The sequence below is a fragment of the Anticarsia gemmatalis genome, chromosome 14, assembly GCF_050436995.1.
Source record: "Anticarsia gemmatalis isolate Benzon Research Colony breed Stoneville strain chromosome 14, ilAntGemm2 primary, whole genome shotgun sequence".
Lineage (NCBI taxonomy): Eukaryota > Metazoa > Arthropoda > Insecta > Lepidoptera > Erebidae > Anticarsia > Anticarsia gemmatalis.
Window position 1 is genome coordinate 6,937,265 of NC_134758.1, and position 19,849 is coordinate 6,957,113.

Sequence of the window (19,849 nt, forward strand, 5' to 3'; positions counted from 1 at the left end):
TTCCATAACATTCATCATCAAACATTACCATTAGATATTTATTTTATTTACCATAGCAGGAATATTTTTTGTGTATTTCCTGTGCGATCATTATTTTTAATCTACCTAATCAGTTAGTCCATCTTTACATGACCCACTCCAAGGTTAAAAACCATCATTACAACAGGCAAAAATGATTCAAACATCAAACATTTTTGTTTGTTATAAAACCATTTTAGTTTAACTGTTATTAGATACCAGACATAGTAACTTTCCACATTTGACCATGTTCGGAATGCAAATTAAATTAAGCCGGTATCGTACTACAGTGTATTTTGTAATGGTACCTTGAAGGTGATGAATATTAGGGTGCAATTTAATCAGTCCGGTGTATAGCGCGTTGATGTTACTAAACTGTGTTTACAAACAACCCGCTACGCGCCAGCGGCCTCACAGCCACGAAGGCTGAGAGAAAGGCGCTTTCCCGCACTTATATCCCGCACTTAATGGATACTTTACACTCAATTAGTATCACTTTATTACTAAACAACCAGATGAACATCTAGAAAGTTACACGAACACTTTAGAGATCGAGTTAAGTCTACAATTAATAATTCAAGACTTGGATATCTTCAAATAGAGGCAAACATTGGAACAAAGGAGTTCCAAGTAATAAAGCTCTGTATGTAAAACAACAAAGCTTAGAGTTTCCAGTCACGATGGTGACTGGCGACCAGAAAACCTACACGTTACGTGTTTAACATTTATTCAAAGCGAATAACGGATATTATCATACCGGTGGTGGTTCCGACGTGCTGTACACTTCAGAAGGGGGGTACTCCGGTTTCATGGTGATGGTGGCCATGGAGTCTGGTTGATGCTCCTTCTCCATCACGTAAATTACTCTTCACAAAAAAAAATGAGCCTAGCTGTTGCTGCGCGTGTTATGTTTGACGATCGAAGTGGAAGTGCGGCCGAGTGAGCGGTGGAGCCCGGCGACGGCGTAGGCGCACTCACAAAATACAGACGTGGTGTGGTGGGGCCGCGCGACACCAACGCACTCATACGATTGTCAATGCAACTGTACACGTGATTATGGAGACAACAGAGAAAACTCTTCTTCGTAATGCACATACTGTTATTAAATTCATTATATTGTATAGGACTTTGGACTTGGTGCACTACCTTGGAACCAGAATTCAGAAAAAAAACAAAAATAACAAAGATCTGCCTCATGAGCCTGTATTAGAGTGCATGGATCTGTAAATGTAACCAATTTTAGTATTCCCTACATTATTATTTAAGCAGCATATTACTCAAAAATTACTAAGTTTTCAATAGGGAATCTTGCCCCTGAGAATATTCGATCAGAAATTAGAGAAACCCAAAAACAATTTTGCCCACCTCCTAAACAAAATCCAGAATTTTCGTAATCAGTAGCGTCATATTCACATTACTAATAGGACAATAGGAGAGGTATCGTTTGTTTGATTTAACTAAAGATATACTCTATACCGAAACAAGTTTTTCATGAGCTAGTTTAGTCACGACAGCTAGGGATAACAAACGACCAACTGATTTGAGAATCAATGAAGACTTTTCTGGTACGTTTCCCAGCAGCAGGAAACCCAATCAAAAAAATAGTACAAATAAAAGAATTGATTATCTCTCTAGGTCGGTCAGTGTATGCGACCAACCTGTGGACGTGCAAACATTAATTCCTGAGTTTTATTGTCAAGAAATGCTTAGTAGATTTCCCTGTTACAAAGTTGAAGTTGTACACCTTCGAATAGAACGTAAGACCCTCGGTCCTACCAAACAATTACAGTAAGGGAATAGAGAATGAACCTGTGTAATGTACACACACACTTGGTCACTGTAAACAAACACCTAGGCAGATGGCTGGTTTCAATGAAACTGGCCGACCGTCGCAGCCGAAAACGACTACAAATAAAAAAAAGGTTTTTAAATTTACCTAAGCTTTAACCTTGCCTAAGAAACAATACAGATTATCGTATAGAAAAACTACGGATAAATTATGTGAGAAATGCACGTCTTCTTGCAATATTATAATATTTCTTTTGAAATCGTAGCAACGCGTAGTTTTTAGAAAAGATACGGCAACGCCCAGCAATGCCATTACCCGTGACTGATCATTGCAGATACCAAAATTTAGGAGTTTACTAGGTTGCGGAAATCTAATGTCCAATGATTGTTAATAAGATTGAGTATAATGATAAAAATAGTTGACGTGGTTCTATAGTGGTCATCTAGCCAACATTTGCACCTTTGTGAGATGAGCATCTGTAGATGGGGCCAATGAAAAGTTTTGACTAAATAGGTACTGGATGTTTATTAGTTATGTGAATAGTAGAAGTTCTGCTTCATATAGGTAAATACCTTTTAACATGTACCTATGAGTTGTTAAATGAATTTACTCGGCCATTTTTTTTATTGAACCGACGAGTTAAACAAGCGAGTGATGACCTAAAAGGCATGTGTATGTATATAGTAAATAATAATGCATGTTTACGGGAGTCTTTCAAAACTGCTGTGTATAGGTAGGTACCTACCAACCAATAATATTCCTATTTTGGTCTTTAAAATATGTGAGGCCTTTCAGAACTCCTGAAGCTCTCCTAATTGAGACTATTGTAAGTGGCGTTGTTTCATACAGAACAATTTATTAATACTCATATAACCTATGCACCCTGTATATTATTATAGTCATCATCATCACAACACGCGTAACTCTATAAATATACTTACAAACTGCGTATACTTTTCAGTTTTAATATAAATAAAATAATCTTTCCATGTTTATTTATTACTTGCAAGTTAACTAAAATATTAACTGTTACAGGCTCAAAAAGGCTCACAGAGCCGTAAAATGGATTTTTTTAACATCAATGTCAAAGTGAAGCTTTGCAAATGTCAAGTGTCACTTGGATACTGTCAGAAGCCGCAATTCCATTTGAAAAATAATTATAATTTAAGTAAATTTGTCTCAGCAGTTTTGTATAAAAATCTCTAAAATGGCGAATTCAGGAAAAGGTACATTCAAGCCCGTAAGTAGTTCAGACAGTTTTAGCTATTTTGGTAAAATGAGGTTATATTCGTTACTCAGAGCCGAATGCTTTTTCTAGGACTCAGATGTTCATATTTCATTCGAAGATCAACAGAAAATCAACATATTTGCTCGTCTTAATGCGAAAGTTGATGACTATAAAGAAGAACTGAAAGTTAAACAGAATGATATGAAAAATCTAGAGGAAGCTGTGGAAGAACTCAGCCTTGCTGATGATTCCGACAAGATTCCATACTTGATTGGTGAAGTATTTATTTGCCAAGGCTTAGAAGATACACTGGTAAGCTGTAGTTATGTTTTAATTATATTATAGTATAGTATCAAATAGTATGCATTAACTTGTAACATTTTTGTAAATTCCAGATTAAAATTTATTTCTCATAGACAATCATAATTTGATCTTTACTCATGACTGCAGAATAAAAAAACAAGTCTAATTCGTATTTGTTTTTTTTCAGAGTTCTTTGGAGGGTGCTAAAACGAAAAAACAGAATGAAATAAAAGATCTTGAATCCAAATGTGAAGAGCTTAAAGCACAAATGGGTGAATTAAAAGCACACTTGTATGGTAAATTTGGCAGTCACATTAACTTGGAAAATGAGGAAGATTAATAAATAAACTATATTTTAACACTATTGTTAGCAATCTTTTCTGTTATGTGTCTACTAAAATTAACTTATTAGTTTCTTTTTCCTGAAAGATTGAAATATTTAAGTCTTTTCTATAAAATAATAACATTTTCTGAAAACGCTTGTTTTATGGTTAAAACCTGCTTTGTTTTGTATCCTATGTATAGGTAGGAATGTTAAAAAAAAAACAAGTCTGCATCATATAAATATTTAATTCATCAATATTATATTATGTTCAGTATTTTCATTATATTTTAAAACAACTGAAATTCTTAGTGATACCCAAGATTATTTCCAGATAAACAGGCTTAGCCTGGCTTATAAAACAATGCCAATATAATAATATTAATAAAACATAATTCTTTGTATATGGAATCATATGAATTATTCTGTCAATCATTACAAAATAACGTTTTATTTTGCACACATGTATACTACACAAGATTAAACTAATACTATGGCTATAGTGATAATAAGATTTTTACACTGACAGCCTGATTTCATATGGCCAAGAAACAAGCTGTTTAAAAAAAACAAGCAAAAACATTTATCAGCTGAATGAAACAAGTGTAGAAAGAGCCTTGTAACTTGCTTTATAAATAAACATAAATCTAGAATTAAAGCTATAACACAACACTTAAGTATGCAGTTTTATTAAGTACCTATATTTTACACACCCAACTCACATTTTATGTGTATTTAATAATGTACAACATATTGCACCTTCTGAGAAAGAAAGACATAAAATTTTGCCAACATTGAGTCGTTAAAATCTTAATTTTACTAAATGTGTGTTATTATATTAAGACAATATGAGGCAGATTGGCACAGCACCAGAACGTATATGCTGATTTTTGTAACTCATTTCATGTAATTACAAGTAGTGGTAAGGAATATTTACAATAATTGCTGTTCAGAATTTTTTTACATCCATCTGACCAATTAGAAGAAATGTTTTCTGCTAACTTTTTTCAGATTTATTCTTCCTCATACCGACTTAGACAAAAACACTTAAAGTACATTTACTCATCATCATTACAATACATTTGTAGTTTTACCATTTTGCACATCTTTGGCGTGTGTTTATATTATTTTTAATCTATTTACATCACAATACTCGCATTATCACATTTTTCTGACTAAAATGTAATGTGTATTAGGAATCAGAAATAAAATCATTATCACTACACATACTATAAATATTAAACAAGTTATAGTTTCCTTTAGGAAACAACTAAATGTAAAATTTTGCTAAAGCAGTAGGCATAATAACTACTTGTACCATTGTCACTTATTAATCAACGAAATATAATTGTTGTGCATTTAAAATTAAAATATCACAAACATTAATACAAGTTATAAACAACTGGCAACACAGATATTATTTCCAAATTCCAATATTCACAATTTAAATTACATTCATCTAATACCAGTTGAGTTTACTATATGCAGCCAGCACTTAAAAAAATTAGACCCTGCTAATAAACTTGACGAAAACAATGATATGCCAGAATTATCCTAACACTTCTATTAAGAATCAGATAAAATAAAACACACTGAGGTACTTAGATATAAATCTATATGTAGTACCATCTTGTTTTATTTTAGGACAATGAGGGAAAATAATGTTAGAGACTCGAAATGAGACGGTTTTACCATAAAACAAGGGTTAGCATCAGTTTTCTGAAAACAAAATAGAGTGCTATTGATATTATAGGTTTAAAAGATAGAAGAATAAAGATAACTTAACAATTTATGCGATCTAGTTACAATAAATAGTCGAAATAAATACTAAGACCTTTCACCTCTCTTGTACGATATTACGCTTCTGAAGGCTTGAAAACGAATACAATAAAAGTATTTTAATACTATAATATAGGAATAAGTCGTGTACACAAACCAAATTAAAACGTATTGATTCGATCTTCGTACACATACTCGTGTAAAAATACGTTTGCGGTAAAAAGGCCTTTGATTAACATAAATCTGTAGACGAACAACAGAATGTTAAAAAATTAACTAACTAAACTAATATTATGCTCATATTTCACTATTCAACAGCGCGATTCAAGTATAACTATTCAATAACCTATAATACTTTTACACGCCTCTCTGTAGACTGGTGTGAGAGTTCGAGAGAGAACTTTGTTGTAAACTTTCCTCTTCGTCCGTTTCTCGGTCATTTGATATCCTAATGGCTTGATACCATTGGTTAGTGAGATCAGTCATTTGACTCTTACAATCTTTCAGCTCCTGAAATAAAAATGGATAAATGTCATAAAAAAGTTCAAGTGGAACTCATTTCAACTATTATTTAGTGTGAAATCGTGTTTGGATGACAGCTGACTGCAGTATCAGGGGTTTATGTCCTTATAGCCTTTGTCAACATCAATAAGAAGTTTGCTTATTGAAAACAATGATTTTGTAAGCATGTGGTACAGTTCTTAATGTAAAATATTCCTATCAAATTATTCACAAAAAAAAATGTATTACAAGCACTAGAGTTACGGCAAGATCAAAATACCTGGTGCGTGAATCGCCTCGTGAAGAATGGTGTCAGATACTTCATATCTAACCGCACGAAACCGCGCAGTCTTGTTGCGTGAGAGTAATTTACCTGAAATATAATAAAAAATGCATAACCGAGGTATATTTATCAAGTCAAAGTATTAAAATTAGTTGATAATTAACTTTCTTTATAAGCAGAGACATTAAAATTTGTCGCTATGAAAATAATATGCCAATATATTGTTTTCAATTTAAAATTTCTCCCAACATTATTTCAACTGAATGTTTCGTTTAGGGTAGAGACATCATGCGACTTATGTAATGTTGTCTTCATGTCAAGCGAAGTCCAACAACGTCCGTCACCTGACATCATGGCCCATGGGCAATATTTTCTTCGATTTCATATTTACATTGAATCTCTTCTTAGAAAACGATTGCAATGTCATTCCATTATTCATATCTATGTACTAACCTCTAGTTCCTCTTCCGTAATCTCAGACAAATGTTCCGAGTCTATAGCCTGTCCCCATTCTTTAGTTTTGGACAAACTGACTTCCTTTTGTTTACGAAGAGATCTCGATCGTTTAACCTTCTTGTTAGCCTGAAAGCGGAAGATAAATAGAATTAAGAATAAAATTACAGTAAAGAAAACTCTGTTTGGAAAAAATATTATTACTATTGTAAAACACTTTTAATTTTATTAGTGAGATAGTTATCTTCTCTTTCTTGGCAATAAATAAATACAATTTATCTAATGAATATAGAGCGAACCCACCCTTAAAAACTTCAATAAAGGCATTGTCGATCCACCGAAGAACAGAGTGGTAAACAGTACAATAATAAGTGTGGTAGTTATAATAACATGGCGAGTTTCGTCAGAAAAACCAAGATGAAGTGATAGCGCGTAGGAAATCGCTCCTCTTAGACCTGTAACAAGGAAAGTACGCGTTACTTAACAATACATTATTTATTAAAGTTATCGTAATTTTATGAAATTATTAAACATTTTCGTATGCTATTTTCAAAAGTATAGAGCAGAACGTACTGGAATGAAATTTGGACTGGATTTTGTTTAGCAACTCCTCGCCCTTAACATAAATAATTAATTCCTGTCTGTTCTTTCAGGCACAATACTTTTTTATATATTTATGTTGATAATAATGTCTTATTTAACCATTAGGCTTATTGTGCAACACCTGAACCTACACTTAAGCATAATGATCTAGAAATTACGTCTATGTAAAATCGTACATAAACATATTAACAGCATGAAATAGAAAGGTGAAATTGAGGTCAATGATAAAATATAACGCATTATATGCCCTTGGAATTCCCGTCAATGTCACTCGACACGCCTAACAAAAGCTATCGATTATTGATATGCTGTCAATGTATTTACCATCATCGTAATACGAGTGCAGGAACGAATAAGAATATAAAACACTTGACTGACGCTAACAATGGGTTCTTACACAGGATATAGCCTTATTTATGGTCGCGTTTTATAAACAGCCAGGATTCGCGTGAGTCAGGAGGACGAGTCAAGGGAATTTAAAGTATGAGTGGTATACTAACTATATTTTTAAGAACTTCTGCACCAGAAATGACTTGTGTATCGGGGGACTTTATTACTTTATCAATTAAAAAGGTAATAAATTAGAAAGCCATACCAAATATTCTTATTATCATCTAGATAACTCAAGCAGTCGTTTTATATACGAAGCAAACCCACGAAACTGCGTGTTGTAATTGTTTAAAAGCAGCCAGCGTGGACTTGATTGAAATTTAAATAATAAGTTGTTCATGATTATACCTACGTACCTAGTTATATTTTGATATGTTCGTGAATCGTGACACACCATAACAGATATAATCTTAAAAGACTTCGTTGTTAAAGATAAAGTAATTTTAATCTATACTAATATTATAAAGCTGAAGAGTTTGTTTGTTTGTTTGTTTGAACGCGCTAATCTCGGGAACTACTGGTCCGATTTGAAAAATTCTTTCAGTATTAGATAGCCCATTTATTGAGGAAGGTTATAGGCTATATATCATCACGCTACGACCAATAGGAGCAGAGTATCAGTGAAAAATGTTACAAAAACGGGGAAAATTATGATTCTCTTATGTGACGCAAGCGAAGTTGCGCGGGTCAGCTATGAGTAATATACGTTACCACTAAACCACATGATAAACATCATCTTCTTAGTTATCTTGTGTTCACGGAATTTATTGCACAGTAACGCCAAAGGAAAGATATTAGCCGCTCTACCGAGCAAACACATAACGATGCTCCACACCACCAGGGCTGGTTCCACACGGTGTCTGAAGCTGCAATAAAATATAACATTTACAATAAACTACTACGAATCTAGATAGGTACCTAGGCACAAATCTACTTATGATTTCTTGAATCATGACAGTCTTATTTATACAAGCATATTGCCCCTAAATGACAGACGGTCACAAAAGACGACAGAACTCTAAGATTAGGTACAATAACCAACATTTACATTTCCTACATATAATATGAATGGTTAATCCTTTTAATTTTTTCATTTAAAACGCTAAATTTGATAAAGTGGCAATTGGCACGGCGAATATAATGGCTATAGAAATTCAGTATTCGCATAGGTTCACTATCGCTTCGTTAATAAACGTAGAAACTTTATACCTAGGTAGGTACCTATCAATATAACGATACAAGAACGATTTATATTGTTCGCAAACGGATTTTGTTAATTACATTTTCAGCTGCAGCAAAAGTACGGGTGTAACTTTATTTGCATAAAATGTACCCGTACCATACCAGCACTGGATTTTTATTTAGCCTTTGACCATTTAAAAACCTCTACATAACATATTAATTTTCGTAACAATCAAAGCGAATACGCGGTCCCTTGTAAGCGCACACATGCCTCTACATAGGACTTATTTGATAATAATTTGAGGCCTTGTTAAAGTGATCCAAGGTTACGGTTCACTACGGAGTTCATGCGGCCGCACTTAAAGCGTAATTGTGGTGTTGCAATATGCAGACAACCTGTTCGAACGCGGCCTTGAATGTACAAAATACAAAACTAGATCACATTCTATTTACTGCAATAATTTGTCAAATGCTTTCACATTACATATGTCGTAATTATTTAGTTCAATAAAATGATTGTCATAACAAAATAAATACCTACTATGCACTACTTATTTTATTTTAATAAAAATGTTAGGTTTATCCTAGGCATCTAATTGTTGATATTTAGATGGGGTAGAAACAAAAACCTCTATGGCATATAATAACCTAAGTTGTAGTGTAATAGATTACCTGAATATAGCAAGTCCTAAGTAAGCAAACACGCAGGTCTCAGCAATGAAAGCCAATGTTCTCATGGTCTGTTGCATAGTGACCTGAGTCACTGTCGACAAGTTGAAATGAGTGTAGTGAGACATCACAATCCCACAAAACAATATTGCCATGATTCCTGAAACAAATAATGAACAAATTAACTAGTATTCAATCATTAAATATAGTAATCATATTGTAAGTCTTGTTACACACATATCTGGTTCGGCAATATTAAGCAAACAACAAAACCAACTCAGCACTGAGTGAAGCAAGACTAACACTTAATAATAAGTGTTATTTATATTTACCTGATAAATGAATGCCTTCAGCTAGCACATAAGGTGCATATGTAAACACCAACATCATTCCGAATTCAAGAGAAGGATTTTTTCTCAGATCAACATGTTTAAGTAGAAGAGCACTAACAAGAGCAAACAATACACCAATACCAGCTGATGCAAAGAACATCAACCAAAACCTATTAATTGCTGAGAGTATTGCTTCACCAGTAGACATGAGAGGATCATTGGAGTCCAACACAGCAGTTGTCAACACAATGGCAACTGCATCATTCAATATACTCTCTCCAAATACCAACATGTTGAGTACTGGGTCAACATCAAGAGCATGAAAGATGGCCACTGTGGCCACTGGGTCCACTGCAGATATCAATGATCCAAATGCAAATGATTCAACGAAACTCAGCTTATAAACCACTTGTGCCAGACCTAGCAAGTAAATACCTGCACCAATAACAAATGCCGATATAGCTGTCCCCACTATGGCAAACAGTAAGATTGATCCAATATTTTGGAAGAAATTACCCTTGTGAAGATTATAGCCAGATTCAAATATAATAGGTGGCAATAGTACTAAAAAGAACGCAGTTGGAGAGAAGGCTTCCTCTTTCCTCCAATTAGCAATATTTCTGATGGACATTAAGTTGATTAACATTCCAATCAAAGCACCAAGGAAAACAATAACTACACTCTCAGGCAGGTAGGAGAACCCAGTTTGTAGCATGAGATGGATGAGTAGAATACCCAGTGCCAACACACATAGCACAAAGAATATAGCCATTGAACTGTTGTGTTCATCTTCAGCAGAACTTTTTTCGGGTAAAGGAGCAGCATCTGAAGGGCTAACGACAGACGTGTTGGGTGTCGCCGACGATGATATATTCACGAGAACTATAGACAGCAACGATTCGTTTTTTTCAGAAGCGTTGTTGGAAGATTCCGTAGAAGAACTTATATTGGAGTTAAGGATTTGGTTGTTGATAGTAGATTCACTGGAACTGGACACACTTTGTATGCTCGCTCGTTTATATCTTGATATTTCAACTTCACGATCACTGTTATATTTATTGGTAAACACTTCCGCATGCCATGACTTAGACGGCTCAGTAATAATCGATTTATGATTGCTTATTTCATTTGAAGTAGATGAGGATTTCAGATGTTGTCCATAACAGAAACTAATTAAACATATTATGGCTATCCAAAACACATTCTTCCGTATACAAGCCATGTTTTATTGACTTAAAACTTTATTTCGGCACTTCTCATTAGGACTCAGTAATCTATACGTATGACATGGCCACTTGTAATGAGAACCTTGACGTCAAGAGTGACATTAGTGACATAGGTAGTTGTCAGATGACCAAAACGTAAATTGACATTCGAATCTCTTATCATGACTCGACATAGACAACGAGTAGAACCGTAATAAATTGAGTCGATTTTGAGCCGATACAACCGAATTAACTCTCAGGCAAAGTCATCAAAAAATATTCCACAACGTCTAAAAGCGAAATTGTAACTAGGATCTTTTGTAAGCGTGATTAAGATTGTGATATCACTGATTTTATGTTCATCCGCCTGAGATTCGTCTCGAGACTTGTAGTTGGTATTTTTTATATCTGTGTAATTTTGTTGAGTCATAAACAAATTCATAGTCATAGTCACAGAGTAGTCAAAGTCAACATGTGAGTGAATGAACATGACGTAAACAAAATAAAAATATCAAAGTATGTTCCTTCGAGTTATTTAATCCTAAAGCAAATCCGATAATAGCATTACAAACGGACTTAACAAATTGTAATTAGTGTAGTGGTGTGTTAATTATTTTCATGGATCGTTACATAATAAATAACACGAGACCCTGATTTTGTGCTTAAGCCAAACAAAGCGTTGTCATTAAATGCGTTTGTTTTGCTGCTGTAACGTATGACTTACATTGAAAATCTAGGTAAAACTGAGTTTTTATTTTATACTGTACTATAATCATTTGCTACACATATTACTATATATATTTATGGCTATATTATGTATAGGCAAATGTTTGAAAATATATTATCAACAATGTTTTGGCGTCTTCAATCTTGACATTACGTTACTCTGATGTACTGTTTATTGATTACAATACAAACAACTTGAATCAAAGTGTATTTTGATCGCGTGACATTAGGTAAATTAATACATTTTTAAGCTATGCTTTTTACTTTACAGAAAAATTACCATGGAGAAAGACGACCTACTGTTGGGAGTTGAAATGGGGAGGCTTGAAATAGAACCAGTTAAAATAAATAAGAATAGAAATAGCGAAAACCCATTTATAAACCTATTGCAGAAAAGGAATTTCTTCAAAAGTCCTGTACTTCCAAAGGAGTCAAAATGTACTTGTAGTGTACAAAAAAAGACAAAACCTTCTGGAATACACAAAAAGAAACACAACAAGATACTTAAAGAACCAATACTAAAAATATTAAAGAATTGTGGAAATAATAGTATTATTTTGGAAGCCGAGGAATGTCAAGAGTCGTCTAAGAAAAATATTTCAGATATTGTGAGATGTGACCCATTAAATTTATGTACACTTGTTCACAACTGTAATCAATTAACCATATCATCTAACTCAAATGAACAAAACTCGTCGGGTACTGATGTTAATTCTGACAGGTGGTGGAAAGATGAGCCATCATGTTCACAGGAATCTAAAGAAATAAAACCTCAAAGCAGCCGGTCTGGAACATGCTCACAACAGGCTCTCAATCCACCCTGTGATGTCACTATTGATGAACTAGCAAGTTATTTTGAAACATTGGTCCATATACCAAAGAAGATGTCCTCTATGGCTGAAATGATGTATATCTAGCTAAAATTACTGTTCTATCATAAATATATGTGGTTAAGTAATTTCTATAGCATTTTTCTTTTGCATTATGTGTACCATTTGTAGAAGGTTCGCATTACAAATAAGAACAACTCTTAAGTTTTATTTTAGATACTTATGTTTATTATTTCAATGCAAATATAATCCAATGTCCATTTAGCTACATATTTCAATTACAAGAATGAATCCTTTATTGTAGTAAGTTTATTTTTACTTGGTGTCATTTGATTTTATAAGTGGAATGATTTACAAATATTTTTAAGATGATTATTGATTGGTGTAAAGAATACAAATTAATGATTCCAAACAGGTGTTATTTTTTCAAGCCCTGACTGCCCGATAGACCTATAAGCTGTCTACCTTACCTATTTTACGCTTATTTACTTATAACATGGTTTTCAGAAAGTGGTTAGGTTATAGTTAGGTAGTTATAATATTCTCGTATTTGCGCTGACGCTAACTCTATTTGAAACAACTATTTATTTTTTATTTTCCAACCCGGGAATCGAACCTGAGACCTCATTAACAGCAGTCGCATACACTGCCTCCCAGACAACAGGAACAATCAAACCTACTTTTAATATAATTTATTAAGGTTTAGCTGTGCGTAGGTACACACACTATGCAAAGTAACGTGTTGTATACCATCTTACAATGTGTACTCATACAATGAAGTATTGTGGTGTACGCACCATATACTTAAGTTTCACCGGAAAACGTGGCGGCGCAACCGGTCTCCGCTACCAACAAAATGTATAGAGCTCTATAGAGTTACTAACCCTGGTCTCCGCTTGGTAGCGCAACCAATCTGGTAGCGTGACGCGCCCAGCTCGGATGATATGATGTCTCACGCACTCAGCTGCCTGTCCGGCCGCCAGTGATGTCTTTTTCTCTTGAACTCTTATTTTCTACTACTGTACATGAAGCAGTAGGTAGTGCTACCTTTCTAACTTCCCCGTGTACTCTTTGTGTCAGCTCGCCTTGATACTTAACTTTTAAATTAAGGAAATGACCTGCCCCCTTTTTTGGATTACTGAACTTAATAAAACCTATTAAAAACTTTTTCAAATTTTGCTGACTTTCATCATAAAGTTATATACCTAGATACTTTGTCTTTGGCGATTGGCATAGACCATGTTGAGTGGTGTTTTTATTTAGAAAAGTCAAGGGAGTCATATAAAAATATAAACATTTTCCTGTCTGTGTAAAGCGGATTTAGAGAATAGATTCAATGTTAATATCACAATAAATACGTAAATATTTAAATTTCAACATGTTGAGTTCTTGTTGGTATAGTATATTCTTGGACGCGTACACATATTCTTCTAGTTATTTACTTTTTACTATAACTATAATTATTGCATCTATAATAACGGTGTGGCTTTATGAGAAACCTAGATTTTACAAGGTATTTAAGTTACAAGTCGTACAGTGATTAATAATTCCAATGAACTATGTACCAAGTTCGGCGGGACGGCCTACTCAGTGATTAAGGAGGTCGCCACGCCAGTGCATAGGAAGGACGTGGGTTCGATTCCCATCAATATTCGTGCGATCCGCAAATAGTTCTTTCGGGTCTGGTTGTACAGACCTACTTTGTGTCCGTTGTTTGTAAGTTTGTAAAAGTCCCCGCGACCGAAGGGCATTTCCTAGTGCGGAAATTGTATTTTTAAAAAAAATTGTGTGGAATTAAGTACCGTTGTTAGATAGTTCTTGTATTGATCACTAATTATTATCGACGGCTATTTATCAAAATTACATACTTGCTAACTTAAAGAAAATGTTGTTATATAGGTAGTTTTATATTAAAATTGGTTGCAGGAAATGTAATGGAAAGGATTTTTCAAAAAGATTTTTTTTTGTTTTAGTTATTATTCATAAGGAGCAAGCACTCGAATATTTTGAGTTCTACTGAAAGTGAGGATACTATGAATTATAATGGCATAGTAGATCGTGAATTGTCCAATATCCATGAGGAAAAAAAGATAATAGAAGTTGCCCTAGACTCTCAATGTACTCTTAAATGTAAAACTTAAGACATTCAAATATATAATAGAATACCATATTTATCCTTTTTTCTTATTTTATAGCAGTTGGAAGTTAATGTTAATTATTGTATATCGGTATATTTAACATGACCGAATTATTGTCTCGCTTATGGAAGTGGTACCCTCTTTAGTAGACCGAAGGGTGAAGGGCTGGTATTAAATGACATTCTGTGTCATACATACCAAATGGGCACGATCTGAGTGAGCCACTAACATATATTGATTATGTTCAACTGTTCTAGAACAAATTTCATGATTATTTATAAATCCATATTTACATAGGCACTAAATTAACGCTTTGTTATCAAGGGGGTACGCAGAGACCGCCACCGGTTAATATACCTATAAATTAAATTCTGCTTCTCATACATACATGTTAGAACACATGTCCGCCGGTTACAACTGAACTTTTTGAAGAATACCACCAAAATTAACTTGTCGACATGACAATCTATTTGATATATTAACTATATAGTATTTCGTAATCATTATCTTTATTGTGGAGATATTTGAAACACAAGCTATAATACAATCATTTTTATTCGTGACAGCCGAAAAAGCAAATTAGTGTCTTATAAAAGTAAGACAATATGAAATAACACTATAAAATAAAAAATATGTAATATCAACATTGAGAAAACATACAGGTGCAAAATATGCTATGGCTACTAAGGACAGCTCTTTCGTTCTTTTATTATAATGTAGGTAATTTGATACACATAGAGAATTATGGTACATATTTAAGTTTATCTATATAAACAATGCAGTACTTTAACAAGAAAATATAATTAATTTTAATTTATCTATGCATATTCCAGTATCTATGATAAATGTAGGTACATCAAAAATACACCAATCTTATATTGATGTAGAAGTGCAATTTTTTAACAATTTTAATACTTATCTACATAATATTATGGTTACCAGACTAGTATGATTCATTATAACTTTGTAGATTAAAGGATAATCCCAAGTTTTAATTGTTTAAGGATCTATTGTTTCTTCTCAAAATGAATAACACAACCTTGATGTTACAATTGAATTCCATTTTACTATAGACAGTGGTATTAACCACTTTGGTGGCCATTGAAGTGTTTCTTTTATTTTTTTGGTGATGAATGGAGAGTCCCTAATGTAAACAAAATTTTATAATAGATACAAGAATATCACGATATTATTTTCACAATTTATATTATCTGCATAATTTTGCAGCTATTCAAACTGGTACATCTTGAATTCATTATGATAAATTGCCTCTGTCTGTATAATAATATTGTTATTAGACAAAGTCATCTTATCATACTGAGTATAATTGTCTGATTAGCTCTATGATACATGGTTTGTCAACATTATAACATAATGCATTATGCGAATAAGTCTTTACAATTGTTATTAATTATACTTAAAACTATTTTAAAATTTGAAATGGGTCTCATTATTATAAACTGGTTCAACTTCACAAAATGTATAAGGTATTCAAGATACACTTAATAATTAATAAAAAGTATTTTTTACATCATAGGTTTTGATAGAAAATTCTAATTCTGAACTGATGATTGCACAATATTCATGGCCCCAGCAGTCAATTAATAAGTAGCAAATTTAAATGTATTTTCTAACAGTTTTCTAATAGTTATATGTCAAGGGATACACTTTTTAGAATAATGTGTAACTTGTCAAGTGGATTATTCACACTATAGTCATTACTGAGAGATTACCAACACAGTGACAACACCTTTAGAAGCTAAAGCAAAGTTTTCACTCTGTATGTTATTTTATAGTCATGATTATTTATGATTCCATTACAATTTTCGTTACAATATTTTTTTACAATCACATATTAAATTTCGATTACCAAAAACTAACACAATTCGTAGGATTTTTATTGTGCACATTCTGAAACCACTGTATACATATAAACATGTAGAATACGATATTTTGTAATAAATTTAACATGATTGACTACAGTACAGCACCCCAAATATTGTCCAGCAAACCAACGCTGCTATAGGGTGTTTACTAAAGTAATATACAATTTCATACACAATTCCACAGCTCACATTGCGCACCATTAGAAAAATAAATTATAGATGCTCCTAAACTAATACCTTCAAATTTATCTTGGCATATTTTCGCTGCACATCTGAAAAAGAAACAATATTTAGTTTATGTTATTGCACTGTTAAATTTAAATTATAGGTAAAATTTATTATCGATGAGCTATGGTGCAGACTCCAGGCAAATCCATTGTTAACGAGAAAACCGAAAGTCTAGATTTTGATAAGAGTATCAGTTCAAATTGAGTCGGATTGGATGTTTCTTTTATTGTATCGAAAATCACAAAAACTGCGATTATAATAGAAAGTAAGTAAGGTAAGGTAATACATACAGCAGTTGAGCAGGAGATTGATGAATAATTTGTTTGAGAATTTGGGGAGCCCTGAAACATGTTCATCTGAACATGTGGCGGAGGCGGAGGCGGCGGAGGATGCGTCGCGAGCGGTGACACCGGCGGTGCCGCGGCGCCTACGCACCCTCCACCCGCGTTGTTAGGACTCCCCGTTGTCGACAAACGAGAAAATGCCGCTAGCGCATCAGGGAAATTAGGTGGAGTAGCTGGAGTATTGCATGGTGTCATCAATTGCTGAAATAATAACATATTTACTTTTGAAAACAATCATAATAATGTTTTCAGTAGTTTTCTATTCTATTTTTCATAGATTCCTGATACTTTCTTTTTTAATATCAGTCTGGACCCCTTTATACCTAATAATTTGAATGCCTACTACTACATTTACAATGTGGTATATGCAAGGGCACATGCATGTATGAGCAGAAACAATAGTGAACATTTTGCTATTACAATGTGGGTGCTGCATTGTTGTAAGTTTAGGGAAGGCTGTACCCATTCTGTAAGAAGATAATTGTATTATTTCTACTGTAGCAGCAATGACACATTCTTATCATATTGTGTTTTTATTTTAATAATACCTGGCGGTAATGTGGTGCAGCAATTCCATTAGCCCCAGCGGGTATGGCCACTTCTTGAAAAAATATTGATAATGCTGTCTGTAAAAGAAGTTGAGTTGCATTATATACCAAATATTTGTTGGATAAGTAATAGTTGTACTACACATATTTGTAAAGATATATTTTTTTGTTAATTATATCATACATTCAATCTTGACTATGAGCAGATTTGATGTGTTGTTGGTTAGTAGATACAACAACACAACATTACAGATATCTTCCAATTTATTCAGTTCAGCCATCAGCCATGCCATTTGTAAATTATAATTGGTTGATAGAGTTAATCAATAGTAGGTATCATATTATTAATGAAATTTCAAAATATTTTATTCCCTCTGTAATAAAAACAACAGTCAGTAAGTCACACTGTCAGAATTTACTCTAAATATAAATCTCAACTAATCTTGATCTCTATGACTCAAATATTATTTTTGTTTAAGTATGTACTAACACAATTTTGAAATTATGCTAGCTATTTAATTACAGGCCTAAATCATTTTTCTCACCTAATTTTTTTTAGGACTACACATGTGAAGGCTAATTTAAGAATGAATTTAATTAAAATTGAGCAAACCTTTTTGACTTGAACTTTGAGTTTTAGTTTGAGTAACCTTATTTCCTGGCGGGTCATAATAACCCAAAAATAAATATGATACATTCCAAAAAATCTAACTTAACTAATTTTAGCTAAGAATTTGATACACATAGTATGCTTCATGAATACCTGTTTTAGTATTATAAATAATAAATAATTAGGGATGAAGCATACTCTAAGTTAATCCAAGAAAAATACTATATGTGTGCCAAAATCCATTCCGTAGTTTTGGCAAACAGTATTTGACATTATTTAATTATACATATAATTTTATCTGTTATTGTTTTATGTTAGAAGTCAACTCCAAATTGTAATCAATATTGTTGTAGTTCCATCACCCCTTGTCATGTTGTTGATAGAAATACACTGCTCAACAAATAATGTACTATGTACCTACTGACATAACCCTATCAAATCATATAATAACAAACACTAACTAAAGTAAAATTACATTGGTATTGATTTATATTTCAAATCATTAAATGATTTCAACAATAAGTTAACTAGCCTGCATTTATAATAACATGTAAGCATTTCATGGTGTACATAGGACATAATAAGACAATAGACACGACAATAATTAATAAACAATTATTTCACTCTTATCAAGGTTATACAAGTTGCTACATTCGCTTATTGCGTGTTATTTCATCAATATCAATATGTATGTTTACAGATTATCAAAATAATATTTTATCTCATTACACCAACAACCTAAGAACAAAGACTGGGTCATTAATTTGTCCGTAATAAAAAAAAACAACAGTGGCAATTATATTCATTATTCGACTGCGGATTAATAATAACAATGTGTGACAACTAACAACCTATTGTAAATCAAAATAAGTTAGCAGCCATTTCATGATTACATACTGTTTGTTTACATATATTATAAAATTTACCTCGAATTGCCAATGAGCGGCTTGCAATAATTGTTTTGCTTGTTCCTGTGCACATCCTGCGGCTAGCACAAATTGATTTATCATAACTTGTTCACGTAAAGTTGAATCCATTGTAACAAAATTCAACAAAATATAAAAAGAAGTCCTTCGACTATCCAAGAAATAACAAGCAATGAAAATAAAAGCCAAGAATGCGTATCTAATCTACTAATGAGCGCTAGTGGAGCAGGGTAAACGGTGAGTGTAACAGAGAGGTCCGATAAATTTACGTAACAATCACTGTTGTGGACATAGTCACCAAAAACACCATTTTCTTTTCCTTATTTTTCCATCCTGTATTGCCAGAATGATACCTAATTATGCCATATTATTTTATGTCTCTGAAATAAATAGATAGATACATAGATACGTAAGTACTAGTTACCTAACGTATAAAATAGGTACCTACTGTATTTGCTAAGCTTCAGATATGTAAGAAATAAATAAGTATCAAAAGAAATATAGTTATTAGGTATTCCCATTCACTTTAAATGCTACGTTTTTCTATTGATTTCGC

General features: G+C 33.0%; 5 protein-coding genes across 8 annotated transcripts in view; 2 read left to right on the top strand and 3 right to left on the bottom strand.

Moving 5' to 3' along the window:
* The window catches only part of Msr-110, a 55,692-nt gene extending 54,712 nt beyond the window's left edge, over window positions 1-980 (bottom strand). The window contains exon 1 of one of the 3 annotated variants that reach the window (XM_076122420.1): window positions 776-980. In XM_076122420.1, coding sequence (XP_075978535.1) covers window positions 776-871 — 96 coding nt within the window. In that variant the 5' untranslated portion in view covers window positions 872-980. The remainder of the gene's footprint in view (window positions 1-775) is intronic. The other 2 variants (XM_076122419.1, XM_076122418.1) reach the window with 2 other exon arrangements.
* A 1,907-nt stretch (window positions 981-2,887) lies between these two features.
* On the top strand, window positions 2,888-4,337 carry Pfdn4 (prefoldin subunit 4). Its single transcript, XM_076122424.1, has 3 exons — window positions 2,888-3,047; window positions 3,126-3,347; window positions 3,526-4,337. Exons 1-3 carry the CDS (start codon window positions 3,015-3,017, stop codon window positions 3,676-3,678), a joined length of 408 nt encoding a protein of 135 aa, XP_075978539.1. The 5' UTR covers window positions 2,888-3,014; the 3' UTR covers window positions 3,679-4,337.
* Nhe1 (Na[+]/H[+] hydrogen exchanger 1) lies at window positions 3,889-11,162 on the bottom strand. Its single transcript, XM_076122417.1, has 7 exons — window positions 9,853-11,162; window positions 9,524-9,680; window positions 8,381-8,535; window positions 6,980-7,131; window positions 6,677-6,805; window positions 6,221-6,313; window positions 3,889-5,949 (listed from the first exon to the last, which is right to left on the bottom strand). The coding sequence occupies exons 1-7, from the start codon at window positions 11,072-11,074 to the stop codon at window positions 5,797-5,799; spliced, it is 2,061 nt and encodes a 686-aa protein (XP_075978532.1). The 5' UTR covers window positions 11,075-11,162; the 3' UTR covers window positions 3,889-5,796.
* A 288-nt stretch (window positions 11,163-11,450) lies between these two features.
* Window positions 11,451-13,025, top strand: LOC142978123 (uncharacterized). Of its 2 annotated transcripts, none has more exons than XM_076122422.1 (2): window positions 11,451-11,573; window positions 12,055-13,025. In XM_076122422.1, the coding sequence occupies exon 2, from the start codon at window positions 12,065-12,067 to the stop codon at window positions 12,698-12,700; it is 636 nt and encodes a 211-aa protein (XP_075978537.1). In that variant the 5' UTR covers window positions 11,451-11,573; window positions 12,055-12,064; the 3' UTR covers window positions 12,701-13,025. The 2 variants fall into 2 exon arrangements, with proteins under 2 accessions (XP_075978537.1, XP_075978536.1); XM_076122421.1 differs by having other exon boundaries at window positions 11,505-11,794.
* A 2,263-nt stretch (window positions 13,026-15,288) lies between these two features.
* On the bottom strand, window positions 15,289-19,589 carry LOC142978124 (UBA-like domain-containing protein 2-A). Its single transcript, XM_076122423.1, has 4 exons — window positions 19,294-19,589; window positions 17,758-17,835; window positions 17,156-17,410; window positions 15,289-16,909 (listed from the first exon to the last, which is right to left on the bottom strand). Exons 1-4 carry the CDS (start codon window positions 19,402-19,404, stop codon window positions 16,883-16,885), a joined length of 471 nt encoding a protein of 156 aa, XP_075978538.1. The 5' UTR covers window positions 19,405-19,589; the 3' UTR covers window positions 15,289-16,882.
* Between the last annotated feature and the right edge of the window lie 260 nt (window positions 19,590-19,849).